Below are 12,626 nucleotides of genomic sequence, written 5' to 3' on the forward strand. Positions count from 1 at the left end.
CCAATTCCCTCCCTAATCTCCCCACTTTCTAGTCCACTTCCGAGACCTGACGCGCCACCTAGAGGGCACGGACCGCTTCTTGCCCTGTCGCACGGACGAGAACAACATCTTCACCTGCGTCCTTGAGTACGAGGAGGCTCAGGAGACATGTCTGGATGGCAGAGACAAGGCGAGGCTTGGCAGTGGAGGGGGAGAGGCGTGGTTGTTTGCGTCTGTTTGTCGGCCCATACGCTCTCAGTATGCTCACGGATGCGTCTTTACTTCCTTTCCCTTTGCTCCGTACAATCTCAGGAAGACCGCTTTGTTCTCATCAATGACCTTCTTTATACCCGTCCCGACGCCTCCGCACCATGGACATTCAAAAAGTCGCAGTACAAAAAATTGGAGGTGGGTCTCAAGTGAAGGTGATCGATCGCTCACCTGGTTAATCGCCCTTGGCAGACGTGCGAAAATGCACATGTATTCGTACAGCTTCACCAAAAGCAAGAGTATTTACCCTACCCACAAACCTTATACCTTTTCGATCTCGTTGCAGGTACCACCCGAGAAGGTGCTCAAAATGATGCAAGATGCAGGCATGGACACGTCTTTCCACCCCCTCGCCTTCGGGGTGGTGGCTGTTATGGGGAGAAAGAAACCGTGAACACGTCGGGGGAAATCACATAAAAAGAAAAGAACAACTGTTACGGGCCTTAAGGTGATAGAAATGAATTCGTTTCAGATGCGATTTCTTTGGTGAGGTAACGACATAGGTTATGGTATTCATTATATATACCTTTAACAAGTGGGAGGTAGAAGGGAAGAGAAGCGCACTACGGTTATGGATTCTGCTGTTGCTTCCTTCCGATGAAAAACTTTCATGCAATGACATATATTTCTACATGGAGACATGCGTGGTAGGCTTCATCTTCATTAGTTTTGTCTGATCGCATGTCCGAGAGGCGTGCTGTCGACCATGCACGGCCCATTCTCCTTCAAGGCACCGCGGTGACCCTGACCCTTCCTTACCCCCTAAGAGGACAGGATGGAGCGAGGGAAAAAAACAACAGAAGCTGACCAAGGAAAGATCGAAACAACATTTCGTGCACCAACGAGATACCATGATGAATGGAAGAGCAGCTCCATTGACGACAAGCAGGTAGATTATTTTTTCAAACACGTTTCCCGCCGATGCCAGGACGGCCCATTTTCATTATCGTCACATTAATACCTTGCATTTCCTGCGATCGCAATACAGTGCATCCAAGCAGAGGATAAATCTTCTCTCTCCCAAGTCATAATTGAGGCTACCCCTCTGTATATGGACCATTTGCAAAAGCCAGCCTCGTCCTCCTGTGGTCGTATTTTTCCCTCCGCGAGTCCGCCTCGAGGCCGATGGAGGGATGGTTTCTGCGACTGGCACAAGAAATGTGTCCCATCTTGTAAGTATCAATACATCATACACCTAGTATATTCCTCGAAAAATGGCTTTGACATGATCTATAAACGTCGTCTATACCTCTTTCTTTGTCAGGCCTGATGGGCTCCATCTTCCACTGCGTTCTTCTTGGTAAGCCTATCTCTCGTCGATGCCTTAGGCTTATGAAAACCTCATGTCATGACTAATATTCATTCGTATTCGACTCAAATGCCCTGATCAGGTCAAGTGGCCCAACGCGTGCAGTATTGCTTGCGCTACAAGGAGGTCGTGTCCCTAACCTTGGGCCTGTGGATGTTCTCCTGTTTTCTGTACGCAACCCTGCCAAGGTGAGGAGCCGGCAAAGCAGACACTGAAGACCATCATCTAATCTGAGCCTAATCCTATTGGTTGGTCTCCTACCTTTTCCCAGAAACGCCATATTCGGAGGCCTCTCCAATCTTGCCTACTTTCTCCTGTCAGTCTTTATCCTCTACCAGCTACGTGGCCGCGCCCGGACCCAGTTTTCGATCCCGGTAAGTTCAGGGATGGGTCATACTTTGTGGCGCAGAGCTTAATGATCAAGCCATGTCCCTCACTGAGATTGTTTTCGACCATGCGAATTTCAGGGGGACCTGCGGTCGGACTTATTCGCGAGTCTCTGCTGCTCCTTTTGCACGTTGACGCAGCTGGCCCGCCACCTTTTTGACCACCCACGTGAGCCATGGGAGGATGAGGAGGAAGACCTATGGATAGAGGATGGCCATCCGATTCGCTGAGGAGAAGTCAGCCCTCTACGCACGCCTGGGCCGTAGGGGTGAGATGCATGAAATTTCTCGGGAGGGCTATCGAAGTATGTTTTGAACGCGATGAAGACTCCACGCGTGATCCTGGCAGCCATCACGCAATACAGGCAGCCCAGCGAGAGGGGTCGGGAAAAGTCGTTTCCGATGTCGGTGGCCTCAGGACGTTGTAATTATTTCTCGTGCCAGATAGCACGAGAAGTGTACAGATGTTCAGATAGCGTTTCACAGGTGATGAATAAATGTGCAGCAAAGACGCACGGCACATGGACATTGTTGTGACAAAAACTACTTTGCTTTTTTTCCTTTTTATGGCTCGCTTTCGCATCGGTTTAAAGATAGATACAAATACCTCATGGCGCCTTGGCCCCCTACACAGAGGTCATGGGTCATTCAGATTTTCCCTTCTGATGCATCACTTTACTTCGCGAGAAACCCTGAGTCCGCGAACATACCCCTGTGACGACAAATACTACTGTCAGTCAGGTCAGGCTTACTTTTCTGGGGTCGCGCAATTGTCTGGAACTTCTTCTCGTCAGCCGCCGGGGCCGTAAGGGAAGATGGACTGCCACAACGCAGTCACAGACTGCTCAATCTCCTATTATGCTTTTAAAGCTCTATTTCGTATCGTCGATGGGGTGTTTTCATCACTTTTCAATCAGTATTTTATTCAGCTCCGTTCTCATTCATGACGTCCACGCAACGCCGGTTCAATTCCTAAATAAAGAGGGGAATGTCCAAGCCAGGCTTTGATCCACACCCCTTTCCTGCGCTGATGATTGCGCTTGTCTGTATGAGTGGTCTCGCTACACATCCGCGAAGTCGAACATCCGCCTCCGCGGTTTGCGGGCGTCGGCCACGTCCTGGAAGGAGAAGACTTGGGAATTTCCGAAGAGGACTGGGAAGGCTGCGGGTCTGGCTTGCAGGTAGTATTTTTTGGGAGAGAAATCTACGTCCCTGGGCGCGGTCCACGCTAGTTCAGAAATGCCATCATCGTCGAAGGATTCGATCGTGTCGACCACGGGTCCATCTTGCTCGAGCCCCGCCAGCAGCTTGAGAATTATCTTGGTCCCTGCAGGGAAATTCTGCACGTAAACTTTGTAGGTCTCGCCTGGTACGAGCGTCCTTGGGGGGGTGATAGAAACGCCGTCCGCGATTGTCACGTCGGGGCCGAGGGAACCGGTCAACGAGGGCCTGAAGGCGGGCATGGTCTCAATGGATGGGAAACGATGTTCTGCCTTTTCGGTCATCACCGCGCCGCAGGGCTGGATGTCCTCCGATGGATCCCAGTTTTCGATCAACGTCAACCTCAGGTCCGTGGGGTCCTCGTAAAATTCCTCAAACACATCCAGCAGGTGCTGTTCTGCCTCGGACTCGCTCGCGGTCACTTGGACGTCGAATTTCGTCCATCCCTGGCAATCCGGGTTCCACGCTGGGGCCAGCCGCGATCGCAACTCGGACATGGCTGAGTCCTCGTGCTCAAGGTGGAAGGTAGACAAGGTCGCCACCGGATGGAGGCCGCCCTGGCTCAAGGTGATCTGATATTCCGTGCCGTCGGTCGCGTTCAGAGCGATGAAGCTTTTGAGCACCTCCGTCACATACTCCTTGGTCAGGCAATCCCTCTCGATGCTTGCGTCGTCCTCGCCAGGGTCCCGATGCTGGCAATAGACGACAAGCTCGCTCCAGAGCAACCACGTGTCCGCCAAGGACGCATTGGCCCATCCCGACACTCCAGGCAAGGCACCCGGGGGCGGCATGATGTTCAAGTTCGTGAGGCCTTGAGCTTGCACATAGGCATCCACAGGATTGTCAGCGTCGCAAGCCTCGCTCGTTTCACACGCGTCTGGGCCCCCTACATGGTCAAGGGTACGCCCCGGGTGGACACTACACAGGAAGCATTCCGAGTTGTTCGCAGAGACCAATCCCGGCTGATACCCGCCCGAGCCGCCCTTCACCCTTCCAAGCGTGCGGGTGCTCTCTTGCGCTTTTTTGTCCTGGATCTCTACCAGTCCGTCGGCCAGGATCTTCGCGTACCCGCCCCACCGGCCTATGAGTTCGGGAGACTTGAAGGCGTCGGGGTGGGGGGCCGTAAAGCTGTGCGAGCGGCCCTCCAACAGCGTCGTTTGCACCACCACAACCTTGTTGTTATTCGCAATCGATGGGTCCAGGCCCCCCGTCGCATCCACTATCTCTTTCAGCCAGCCACCCATGGTGGTCGCGCCCGCTTGGCTGGGACCAGCAGTTTCGACTCCGCGTTGAGCCTTCCGGTGCCCCCCAATCCCCGCCATCTTGCGCTTCCATTTCCTCGGGTTCAAGGCCGTGGGCGACAGGGTCTTCTGCGCTCTGGGCGTGGATATCTGCGTGACTGACTTGGTCGTCTTGTTGAAAATGAACCTGGCGATCCCGTACTTGCTAATGAAGAAATTCTGACCCCGGGTCTCGGAAGAGATGGCGCCGGTGCCCCCAACGACGATGCTGAATGGACTGGGGCCGGCAAAATTGTACCGGCGTTTCGTGACGATATAGCTTCGGATAAAGACAGCTCCACCGATGCCCACGAAGGCCTGCGAGGCAGTGCCGAAATATGAATTGGCCAGCTGAAAGGAAAATCGCGTGTTGTTGATGCTGTTCGCCCAGCCCATGCCTACGAAAAAATCCGTGGCGATACCGGTAATGAATCTGACAAGATTCACACTAAATGAGGGTAAGTATATGTGTGTAAGTGACCCTGCACCCACGAAATTGTAAAATCCACAGCCACTCGAGGAGGCCGTTAAAGAGGCCCTCATCTGTGGGATCCCATTGAAGATGCCTGTCCCCGCCCCGATATAGGTCGAGCCTCCCACGCCGAAAAAGGCCTGGGAGATGGAGTAGGCAAAGGTGGCCCCACCCTGCCAAATGATCATCCCCGCGGCCTGCACGTAGGTTTGCCCTGCTCCAAAGACAGTCGCCACCCCCCATGCCCGCCCTTGGAGGAAGCCCGTCAGGTAGTAGACGCCGGTCAGGCCTCCGAACTGTCCCCCCGCTGTCCGGTACAGGACTAGATTCGTGGCCACGTGGCTCCAGCCGATCAGGGCCGTGATCCCTGCGAAGGTGCCCACTTGCATGGCCCACCCCACCTGGAACTGTAATAGGTTCGATCCCACGTTGCGGCCGCCCACATAGATGAGGACGCCACCCATGGCCAATCCCTGTGAGCCCGAGACCCAGTAGGAGCCAGTAAAGAGGGCAGACGACATGGTGAGTGGTCCCGTCAGGATCGCGTAGCCGGCAACCACGTTGATGTCGCGGCCAATGGTGATCGCGTTCAGGACCGCGCTTCCAAAGGGGCGGAAGCGGAAAGAGCGGCCTGCGTGGGAGGGGGGGGGGGGAGGGTTAGAGGGGTCTCTGGAAGGATGGATAAAATGCTGTGGGCAGGCATTGCAGAGAAGGACGGATGACGCGCGGGTATGATTAAGAAGGGATGGGAGGGGAAGGGAGGGGGAAGTAGAGGTGGAGAGGGGAAGGGGGGCGGTTCCTTACATCCTGTGAGGTGCAATCGCCCCCCAACCACGAGAAACATTTGCCCGAAAGTCCGAGTTCGAGTGTTTGGCTGGTCTATCACTTGACGGACCTCCCTCTCGAACGAGGCCCGCGTGTTATTCCGCTCTCGGTACAGGCAGCCCACCGCCGTGTAGAAGGCGCCCACTTGCACCCGGACCAAGGTCCCCACCGCCATGTTGATCTCCTTGTCCGGCCCCGCCTGCCAGCCAAAACCACGCACCAGCGTGATGGAGCGCGTCTCCAAACGGGCGCCTGGGTAGACGTCGATCAAGCGGGGGTTTCTGTTCGTGCAATTCAGCACCGGGGAGTTTATGGGCCGGCCCAGGAGGAGGAGGGGCCGGGAGACGTTGATGGTGCGAGGGATGCTGTAGGGGGTGAAACGGTCTTCTGTCAAGATGATCACCTCGCAGGGGCTTCCGTATTCCATGCTCGCCATGCGCAGGACGTCCTCGCCTGTCATCGCGTAGCACACGATGCGGCCGCTGGCCAGGGCGTTTCCCTCCAAGAGCGAAGCATTCCCCAACGCCCGCCAAGACGGGACTGCCACGGCGCCCTCGGGCAGTACTATGGCTTTGGGGTCGAATTTGGGCAGGGAACTGGACGGCGGTAGACCAACGAGCCTCTTTAAACCCTCGTATGCTTTACCGAAAACGGATTCAGGCTTGCTGTTAAAATTGCTATTGCTCATCTCATCCGCTTGAGACCTCGTCCCCGTTGAGTTCCCTTGAAACGTGTCATTCTGAACGCGTGAAATTAATTTGGAGGGAGTCGTTGGCTTGAAGACTGCTGGCAATAGCCCCTCCGTCACCATGGAGTATGTCACATCCTCTATGGCAATAGGACGACGCTTCTTTGGAGCAGCAGCTCGGGAGCCAAAGACGGCACCCAGAACGATACCGCTCACAAGCACGCATGCTACCAGGATCCCCAAAATGATGCGCCTTGTCAAGGGCTTCCTGCCCCCAGGGTCATCTTTATTCTCATCCGCTAGTGATGGCCTGTGGACGTTGGGCATCGCTCACTCAATGTCCCAACAAGCTGAAATACGGGGCAGGAGCCCTTCAAAAGCTGTCACTTATGTACGACTCGGGGGTGACATTCGACACAGCAAAATGATCCATCCCTGTAGTATGGTATTTTGTTAATTTTTGAGGATTTTTGGTAGGCCATAAGTCAAATGCGACGTCTGTCATATTACCCCAGTCGCCCACTTTTCAAATTCTTCCACGCGACGAATGATGTTGGATGAATTGTCATGCCTTTTAGCACCAGGGCCACACGATTCAAGACGCGCCGTGCATCTGCCGATTTTCATCGGAAAAGGTCTACCATTTCACTCCCAGCTATTCAATATCGTGCGTAACTGGACTTTTTAATCCTGCGCATGATGAGTTTCTCAGGAATATTCCAAGGGAAATGCCGGGGGGGGAGGCCAGGAGTATGGTGGTGGAGGCAAAAACATGGAGACTTTCAGTCAGATGGCCAGCTCTTGACCACTATCAAGCATAAAAGAAGGCTGAGGGTCTGCATTTTTAGTGCCTGAACCGAAACAAACCATGCATGATCGCTTTCAACAAACCATCTGAACTCCGAAAGCCCACTGAACGTCGGTCGGTATACGGGCAGTCTCACGGTCTTTACCAATATGATCAGCACGTCATCATGTACACGACTTGAAACAGACAAGATGTTTCAGTGGGTTTCTTAGGAGCGCACAGCTGGATGCTTGTATCGTGTTTCCGGAGACAGGAGGACGCTTCAATTGAGGTCTTGAACTGTATGAGGCCAAGTAGGACCCAACATTAACTTGACTATTCTCAAGAGTGGGTCACACTGGTAACAACTGACGCACGGCTCCGTCTTCGTCACCTTCGTTCCCACAGGTATGCGTCACGTTTGCCGATTGCTCCTGGTGCTAAGCATAATACATCTGGCAGCTTGCAACAGAAAAGCCGGCATCTTCAACAAATTCGAGTCTCAACAATCTGTCCAGGAGCCGACTGACAGCACAGTAAGACCAGCGGGAGGACGACGGAATGATCGAAACTTGGTCCCACCGTTAGGGAGCGCGAACGGGGACTTGTCCGTGCTCAAAGAGACCCTCTTCGACCCCTTGGCGGACTGGGAGTGGAGCTTGGCCGAACGAGCCTTTGCCGGGGACGTGTTTGCGGTCCTTCGCGAGGGGATGCTCACGAACAAGGCCCACGTGGACGAATTAAAAGCGACGTGGTCCGACCCTGTTGTCTTCCGGTTTTTGAGAGATCAGACGCCCTTTTTGAAGGCCTTCAAGCCCCTCCGTCCTCTTTTCAGCAAGGAGGCTCTCACACCTCAAGATGTACGTGGTCATGTCGGAGAGGTGGAAAGCAAGAAGAAAGGGGCGGGAAATCCGTCATTGCACGCGAGCAAACCCAGAAGGTGGCCGGTCTGCGGGGCATCGTGCAGCCGACGCATCAGTCCAGCGCTCCGTCTCACGCTCAAAAATCGCCTTCCTATTTCTCCTCGCATTCAGGGCGTGGACGCCGTCGAGACCTTCAAGAACGCCATGCTGAAGGTGCTAGCCACGATCGAAGCCGTCCGCGACCCCGAGGGCATGGCCACGCTCATGTTCAACTACTCCAACCTCCAGGTGGGCGTACCCTCCAACTTGATCCTACTTTAACTTGTGTTGCTCAGTTGCTTCGTATTTTTCTAGCATTCGAAGTGTCCAAGGCCTCTGATCGGGCCCGGCGCTCCTCCGAGGTGTGATGAGCGTGCTCTCTTGCAGTGTCCGCGTCGCGCCCGCGTCGTCCTCCTCCTCTCCTACGTCCTCATTCCCCGTACCCCTCGACAACATGTTGTAGGACCCGGAATGGGTAAGCTTGATCGCGCGCCTGCAAGCAGGGGAAAAAGAGGCACAGCTTGAGCTCCAGCAGTATATCCTGGACCGAGAGCTAGGGGGCTGTAAGTGCAGAAGGGAGGGGGGGGGGGGGGGACCTTGGAGGAAGGGACAGACTGGTCCTACTAAAACCCGAGGGAGGAGGGGCTAGAGGTGGGGACGGGAAGGAGAAGGAAAGCAAAGGCCGGGAAAAATCTCGCGTGGACAAATCTCAGAATCCATTCATCTCTGCCTCTTTCGCCGACGTCCGATCACGTCGGGCGAGGCATTCGAGAGGCGATCCCCTTACCGCATATCCCGCCGTGATTCTCGCCCTCGTTCTCATTTTCCATTTTTCCATTCCCTTCCCTACAGTAATCGATTTGAATGAAATGGGCTTCGACGGTCAGGAGCCCTCCATCCTCAAAGAGGCGCGGGAAACCGTGCAAAGAGAAGAACCGGAGCTTTGGGACTCGATTTTCAGTGAGGACCCTATTGCCCGAAAATACATGGAAGCCCCCGAGACGGTCCTCAAGGACGTGATGGATTTGACCTCAGAATGTGAGACAAATTTAAAGGGAAAGACCACGCTGGATTTTGGGACGGCGAGTGTGTGAGGGGAGTGGAGGGAAGATTTCTGGTGCCCTGTTGAAGAGAGGCGCGGTGTGGAAGGCGATTGGGACATTGTTGGCTTTCCAAAGAGGGAAGAATAGGACGCTTGTCGTATATTCTGTACGATGAAAGCCTCGGATCTTGTTCTAGTGGATTGTATCTATACAGGTGTACATACAAGATTTAGCGTACTCGTACGAGACGACTGCTTGTCTTTGAACATCAGAAGGAGAATAAAGCCGAGGAAAAGCTGGCTTTGCAGGCCATCTTAATTGGACTCATAAAAGCAGGACAACGAAAACAACTCTTTGAAATAAAATAGGCAATGGAAATTGTGAAAATCGCTTTAAGAACCTCCCCTTCTCTTCCAACCGAGGCGATGACCTGGTTTGCGAGACGCACGGACGAGGGCTTTCAAGCATCAGAAGCGGACATGACACCTCAGACGTCCAGATCCAATTCTTTTCTCAGCACGGAGTCATAAAGTACATCGCAATGCTAGTCAGCTTTCTTTCATGCCTCAAATACTCTTTATTCATGACGGTCGCTGTGTCCGTTCCAGGCCATGGGCCGATTGTGTCGCTTCTACTTAGTAAGAACAGCAGCGAGACTCGCCAATCACAATACCTGATTCCGAATTCAGACCCCTGTGCTTCAGTAGACATGAATTCAGGCTTTGTTAGCTCGCGAAAGGTAGTCACAGCTTGGCCATGAATGACAACCGCTCTATAACACCCGACATGCTGCCTCGTCGACAAGACTTGATTGAATGCGTTCCGTTAACGCCACAAAGCAACTCCGCTTCATTTTGTCACATATGTCTCGTTTGTTACTGGGAGCATCCTCACTTTCGGACATGCTATAGGACAATTCATTTTTCGCCCTTAAAAGGAGTGCTGGCTATTTAAACCTCCTCTCTCCCCTTGGCACCCCATGCGAAGAGTCAAGTAGATTGAATTGATGTATCCCCTTCTCCCACATTTTGCTGCTTCCCATGGTACACCATGATAAGATTTCCTGCCATGGCTCAGTGTTCCACGTGCGCGTGGCTACAGTGCACGCTGGTGCGTGACCTTTGCGCTCACTTTCTGCCCACGCTCCCTCCTCCTTGTAGATCGATGAGTTTCAACCCCTGTCCTGCCAGCGCCCCTCCCTCCTGGTACCCCGGCGAAGGCCTCCTAGTCACTGCAGATAATGTGGAGTTCTCGCTGTCCCTCGGCCGGCTTCCCCCTCGACAGAGCAAGGCCACGTGTAAGGCCAAGGGGCGCCTCCACCTCACCAACATCCGCCTGCTTTTCATCGCCACCAAACCAACGGCCAGCCCGGTTCCCGGCGGCCCGGAATTTGCCTCTTTCGACGTCCCCCTGCGCGGCATCGTGGACGTGAAATTTAACCAACCCATTTTTGGCGCGAACAATCTGCAAGGCAAAGTGACGCCGGTTTCTTGCCTGGAGGCGTCGGCCCCTGTGGAATGGAAAGCCGCTTTTATCGCGGGGGGGACCACAGTCCTCATCCCCACCTTGCTCCGTCTTATGGACCAATTGCACAGGGAGGCGCAAGGGCAGGCAATACCAGCGCAGCAATTGCGAACGCCCCAACAACAGCCACATCACGGACAACCGCCGCAACCGCAACCACATGCACCGCAGCAGCAGCAGCCCTGGTATGGGGGGGAGGGAATTTGCCCGTCGCGCAGGCGGTAGCTCCCGGCGTAGAGGGAGGAGGGTACATGGACCCAAGCGACCCCTCGCGGGTGCTGGTGGACGCGCCAGTGGTGAGGGAGGGAGGGAGGAAGGGGTGGAGGAAGGGAGGGAGGGAGGGGTAGAAAAGGCGAGAGGAGTGGGGAAGGAAAAGGGCAAGGAGGGGAAACGTTGCACGTGGGGGACGCTGGAAGAACACCAAGTTTGAAGACATAGCCCCTGGCTCGGGCTCCTGTCGCTACCATACACTAATCCACGTCTTCTGTCAACGGGTATTCCCTCCTCCTTCTTACAGGCCACAGCGACGTATACGAATCCGATGCCGCACGCCTCTGCCCCTCCCCCGTCCTCTGGCTCCTCCTTCAACCCGCCAGCCTACAGCGGGTTCTCCTCAGGGCGGTGAAGGAAGCGGGAAAAATGAGGGGTGCGAAGAAGGAAGGGGCTTGGGAAGGGCGGGAAAGAGGGTTGGACGGAGGAGGATGTAGTAAACCTGTGCAGATGCTTGTGGGAAGGAGCAGAAGAGGGCCGAAATCTAAATAAAACGAGGACCGTAAACAAGAGCAGGTGAACTCCATCGTGGGTGTCAGGGAGTTTGCTCACGGCGCCTCTTACTCTCTCTTTCTCGCCCTTACTGACACTGCCTCGTTTTTGAAGTCCATCCTCTCCGTCGGTTGCTCTCCCCTTTCTCCTCCGTCTTTTTCACCTCACACTCCTCATTTCCCATGCCCGCTCCTTGGTGAAAGTCTCGCCGAACGTTGCCTTGGGGCCTGAGGAGAGTCGCTTTGGGCCTCGCAGGGCGTGGGGGGAGTCAACGAGCAGGGCGAGGCAATGGCAAAGATACCAGTAGAGTCAACGAGCAAGAGAGGCAGAGGCTACAGTCATGTCATTTCGTGATTATTTACACTTTTACTCGTGTTCGGGCCAGAAAAGCGAGGGATGCTCTGACGCCCCCCCTCGACTTCACCCTGCCCTTGAATCCCGTGTCCACGTGTCGTTCGCGCCAATTTGACGCCCTCTTCCTTTCCAAGATGTGCGTGGAGCTCCTCGCCGGCACCACATGGACTGACTGGCAGCACCCCTTTCAATATTTCCCTTTCACCGTTGACGAGCGTCCTTCTTGGCGACGTTCCCTCCACGCGCTCTCCCCCTCCCTGCTTCTCTCCCTCGCCCTCCCCATCCCCCACTCCCCTCCCTTTTGGGCCCCTACCGCTCCTCCTTCACGCACCGGGCGAGCACCAGGTAGGCTACTACGAGAGCCGCCCCTAAGTACCCGAACAGGACGGTCAGATTCAGGTCGACGCGGTCGGGTCGAAAGCCTGAGGGAGGGAGGGAGGGAGGGAGGGAGGGAGGGGTTATCAGAGGGTGAAGGATGTTATAGCTGGGGGCATGGCTGGAGCGATAAATGCTTCTGTCTCGCAAGAAATCAGGCGACGTCGAGGCTGAAAGGCCCGTGGAATGCAAAGCCAAGGTCTTATTCATTCATTCATTCTCATGCCTCGGCGGCAAGAGACTTTCGTAGTCGTGAGTCTGCACCTCGCCCCTGCTGCCTGCCCTCGCTCCCTCCGTCCCACCCTCCCCGTCCTCCCTCCAACCTACCTAGTTGCGTCAAGACGGCTGTCCCGCTCTCAACAGGCAGCTCCGTTAGTGCCCGGCCTACGAGAGCAGGAGGGGGGGAAGAGGGAGGGAGGGAGGGAGAGGAAGGGAGGGAGGGAGGGAGG

At 55.0% G+C, this 12,626-nt stretch overlaps 4 protein-coding genes across 4 annotated transcripts in view; 3 read left to right on the forward strand and 1 right to left on the reverse strand.

Annotated features, from left to right (window-relative positions):
* NGA_0195800 (arabinogalactan protein) overlaps window positions 1-16 on the forward strand; it is a gene marked incomplete at both ends in the record, with an annotated part of 723 nt that extends 707 nt beyond the window's left edge. Inside the window, one exon of the mRNA XM_005854589.1 lies at window positions 1-16. This exon is cut by the window's left edge and continues 707 nt beyond it. Coding sequence (XP_005854651.1) covers window positions 1-16 — 16 coding nt within the window.
* A 5,253-nt stretch (window positions 17-5,269) lies between these two features.
* On the reverse strand, window positions 5,270-5,848 carry NGA_0196200 (uncharacterized protein; the record flags this gene model as incomplete). Its single annotated transcript, XM_005854592.1, is given in 3 exon segments — window positions 5,270-5,284; window positions 5,301-5,548; window positions 5,722-5,848. The coding sequence occupies 3 exon segments, from the start codon at window positions 5,759-5,761 to the stop codon at window positions 5,270-5,272; spliced, it is 303 nt and encodes a 100-aa protein (XP_005854654.1). The 5' UTR covers window positions 5,762-5,848.
* Window positions 5,849-7,927: 2,079 nt separating this feature from the next.
* NGA_0195700 (uncharacterized protein) lies at window positions 7,928-9,213 on the forward strand (the record flags this gene model as incomplete). Its single annotated transcript, XM_005854588.1, has 4 exons — window positions 7,928-8,077; window positions 8,252-8,368; window positions 8,583-8,682; window positions 8,972-9,213. 4 exons carry the CDS (start codon window positions 7,928-7,930, stop codon window positions 9,211-9,213), a joined length of 609 nt encoding a protein of 202 aa, XP_005854650.1.
* Window positions 9,214-10,323: 1,110 nt separating this feature from the next.
* NGA_0195900 (arabinogalactan protein) lies at window positions 10,324-11,311 on the forward strand (the record flags this gene model as incomplete). The annotated part of the gene is made up of 3 exons (XM_005854590.1): window positions 10,324-10,871; window positions 10,981-11,110; window positions 11,204-11,311. The coding sequence occupies exons 1-3, from the start codon at window positions 10,327-10,329 to the stop codon at window positions 11,309-11,311; spliced, it is 783 nt and encodes a 260-aa protein (XP_005854652.1). The 5' UTR covers window positions 10,324-10,326.
* Between the last annotated feature and the right edge of the window lie 1,315 nt (window positions 11,312-12,626).

The sequence above is a fragment of the Nannochloropsis gaditana genome (genome assembly GCF_000240725.1).
Source record: "Nannochloropsis gaditana CCMP526 unplaced genomic scaffold scaffold451, whole genome shotgun sequence".
NCBI lineage: Eukaryota > Eustigmatophyceae > Eustigmatales > Monodopsidaceae > Microchloropsis > Microchloropsis gaditana.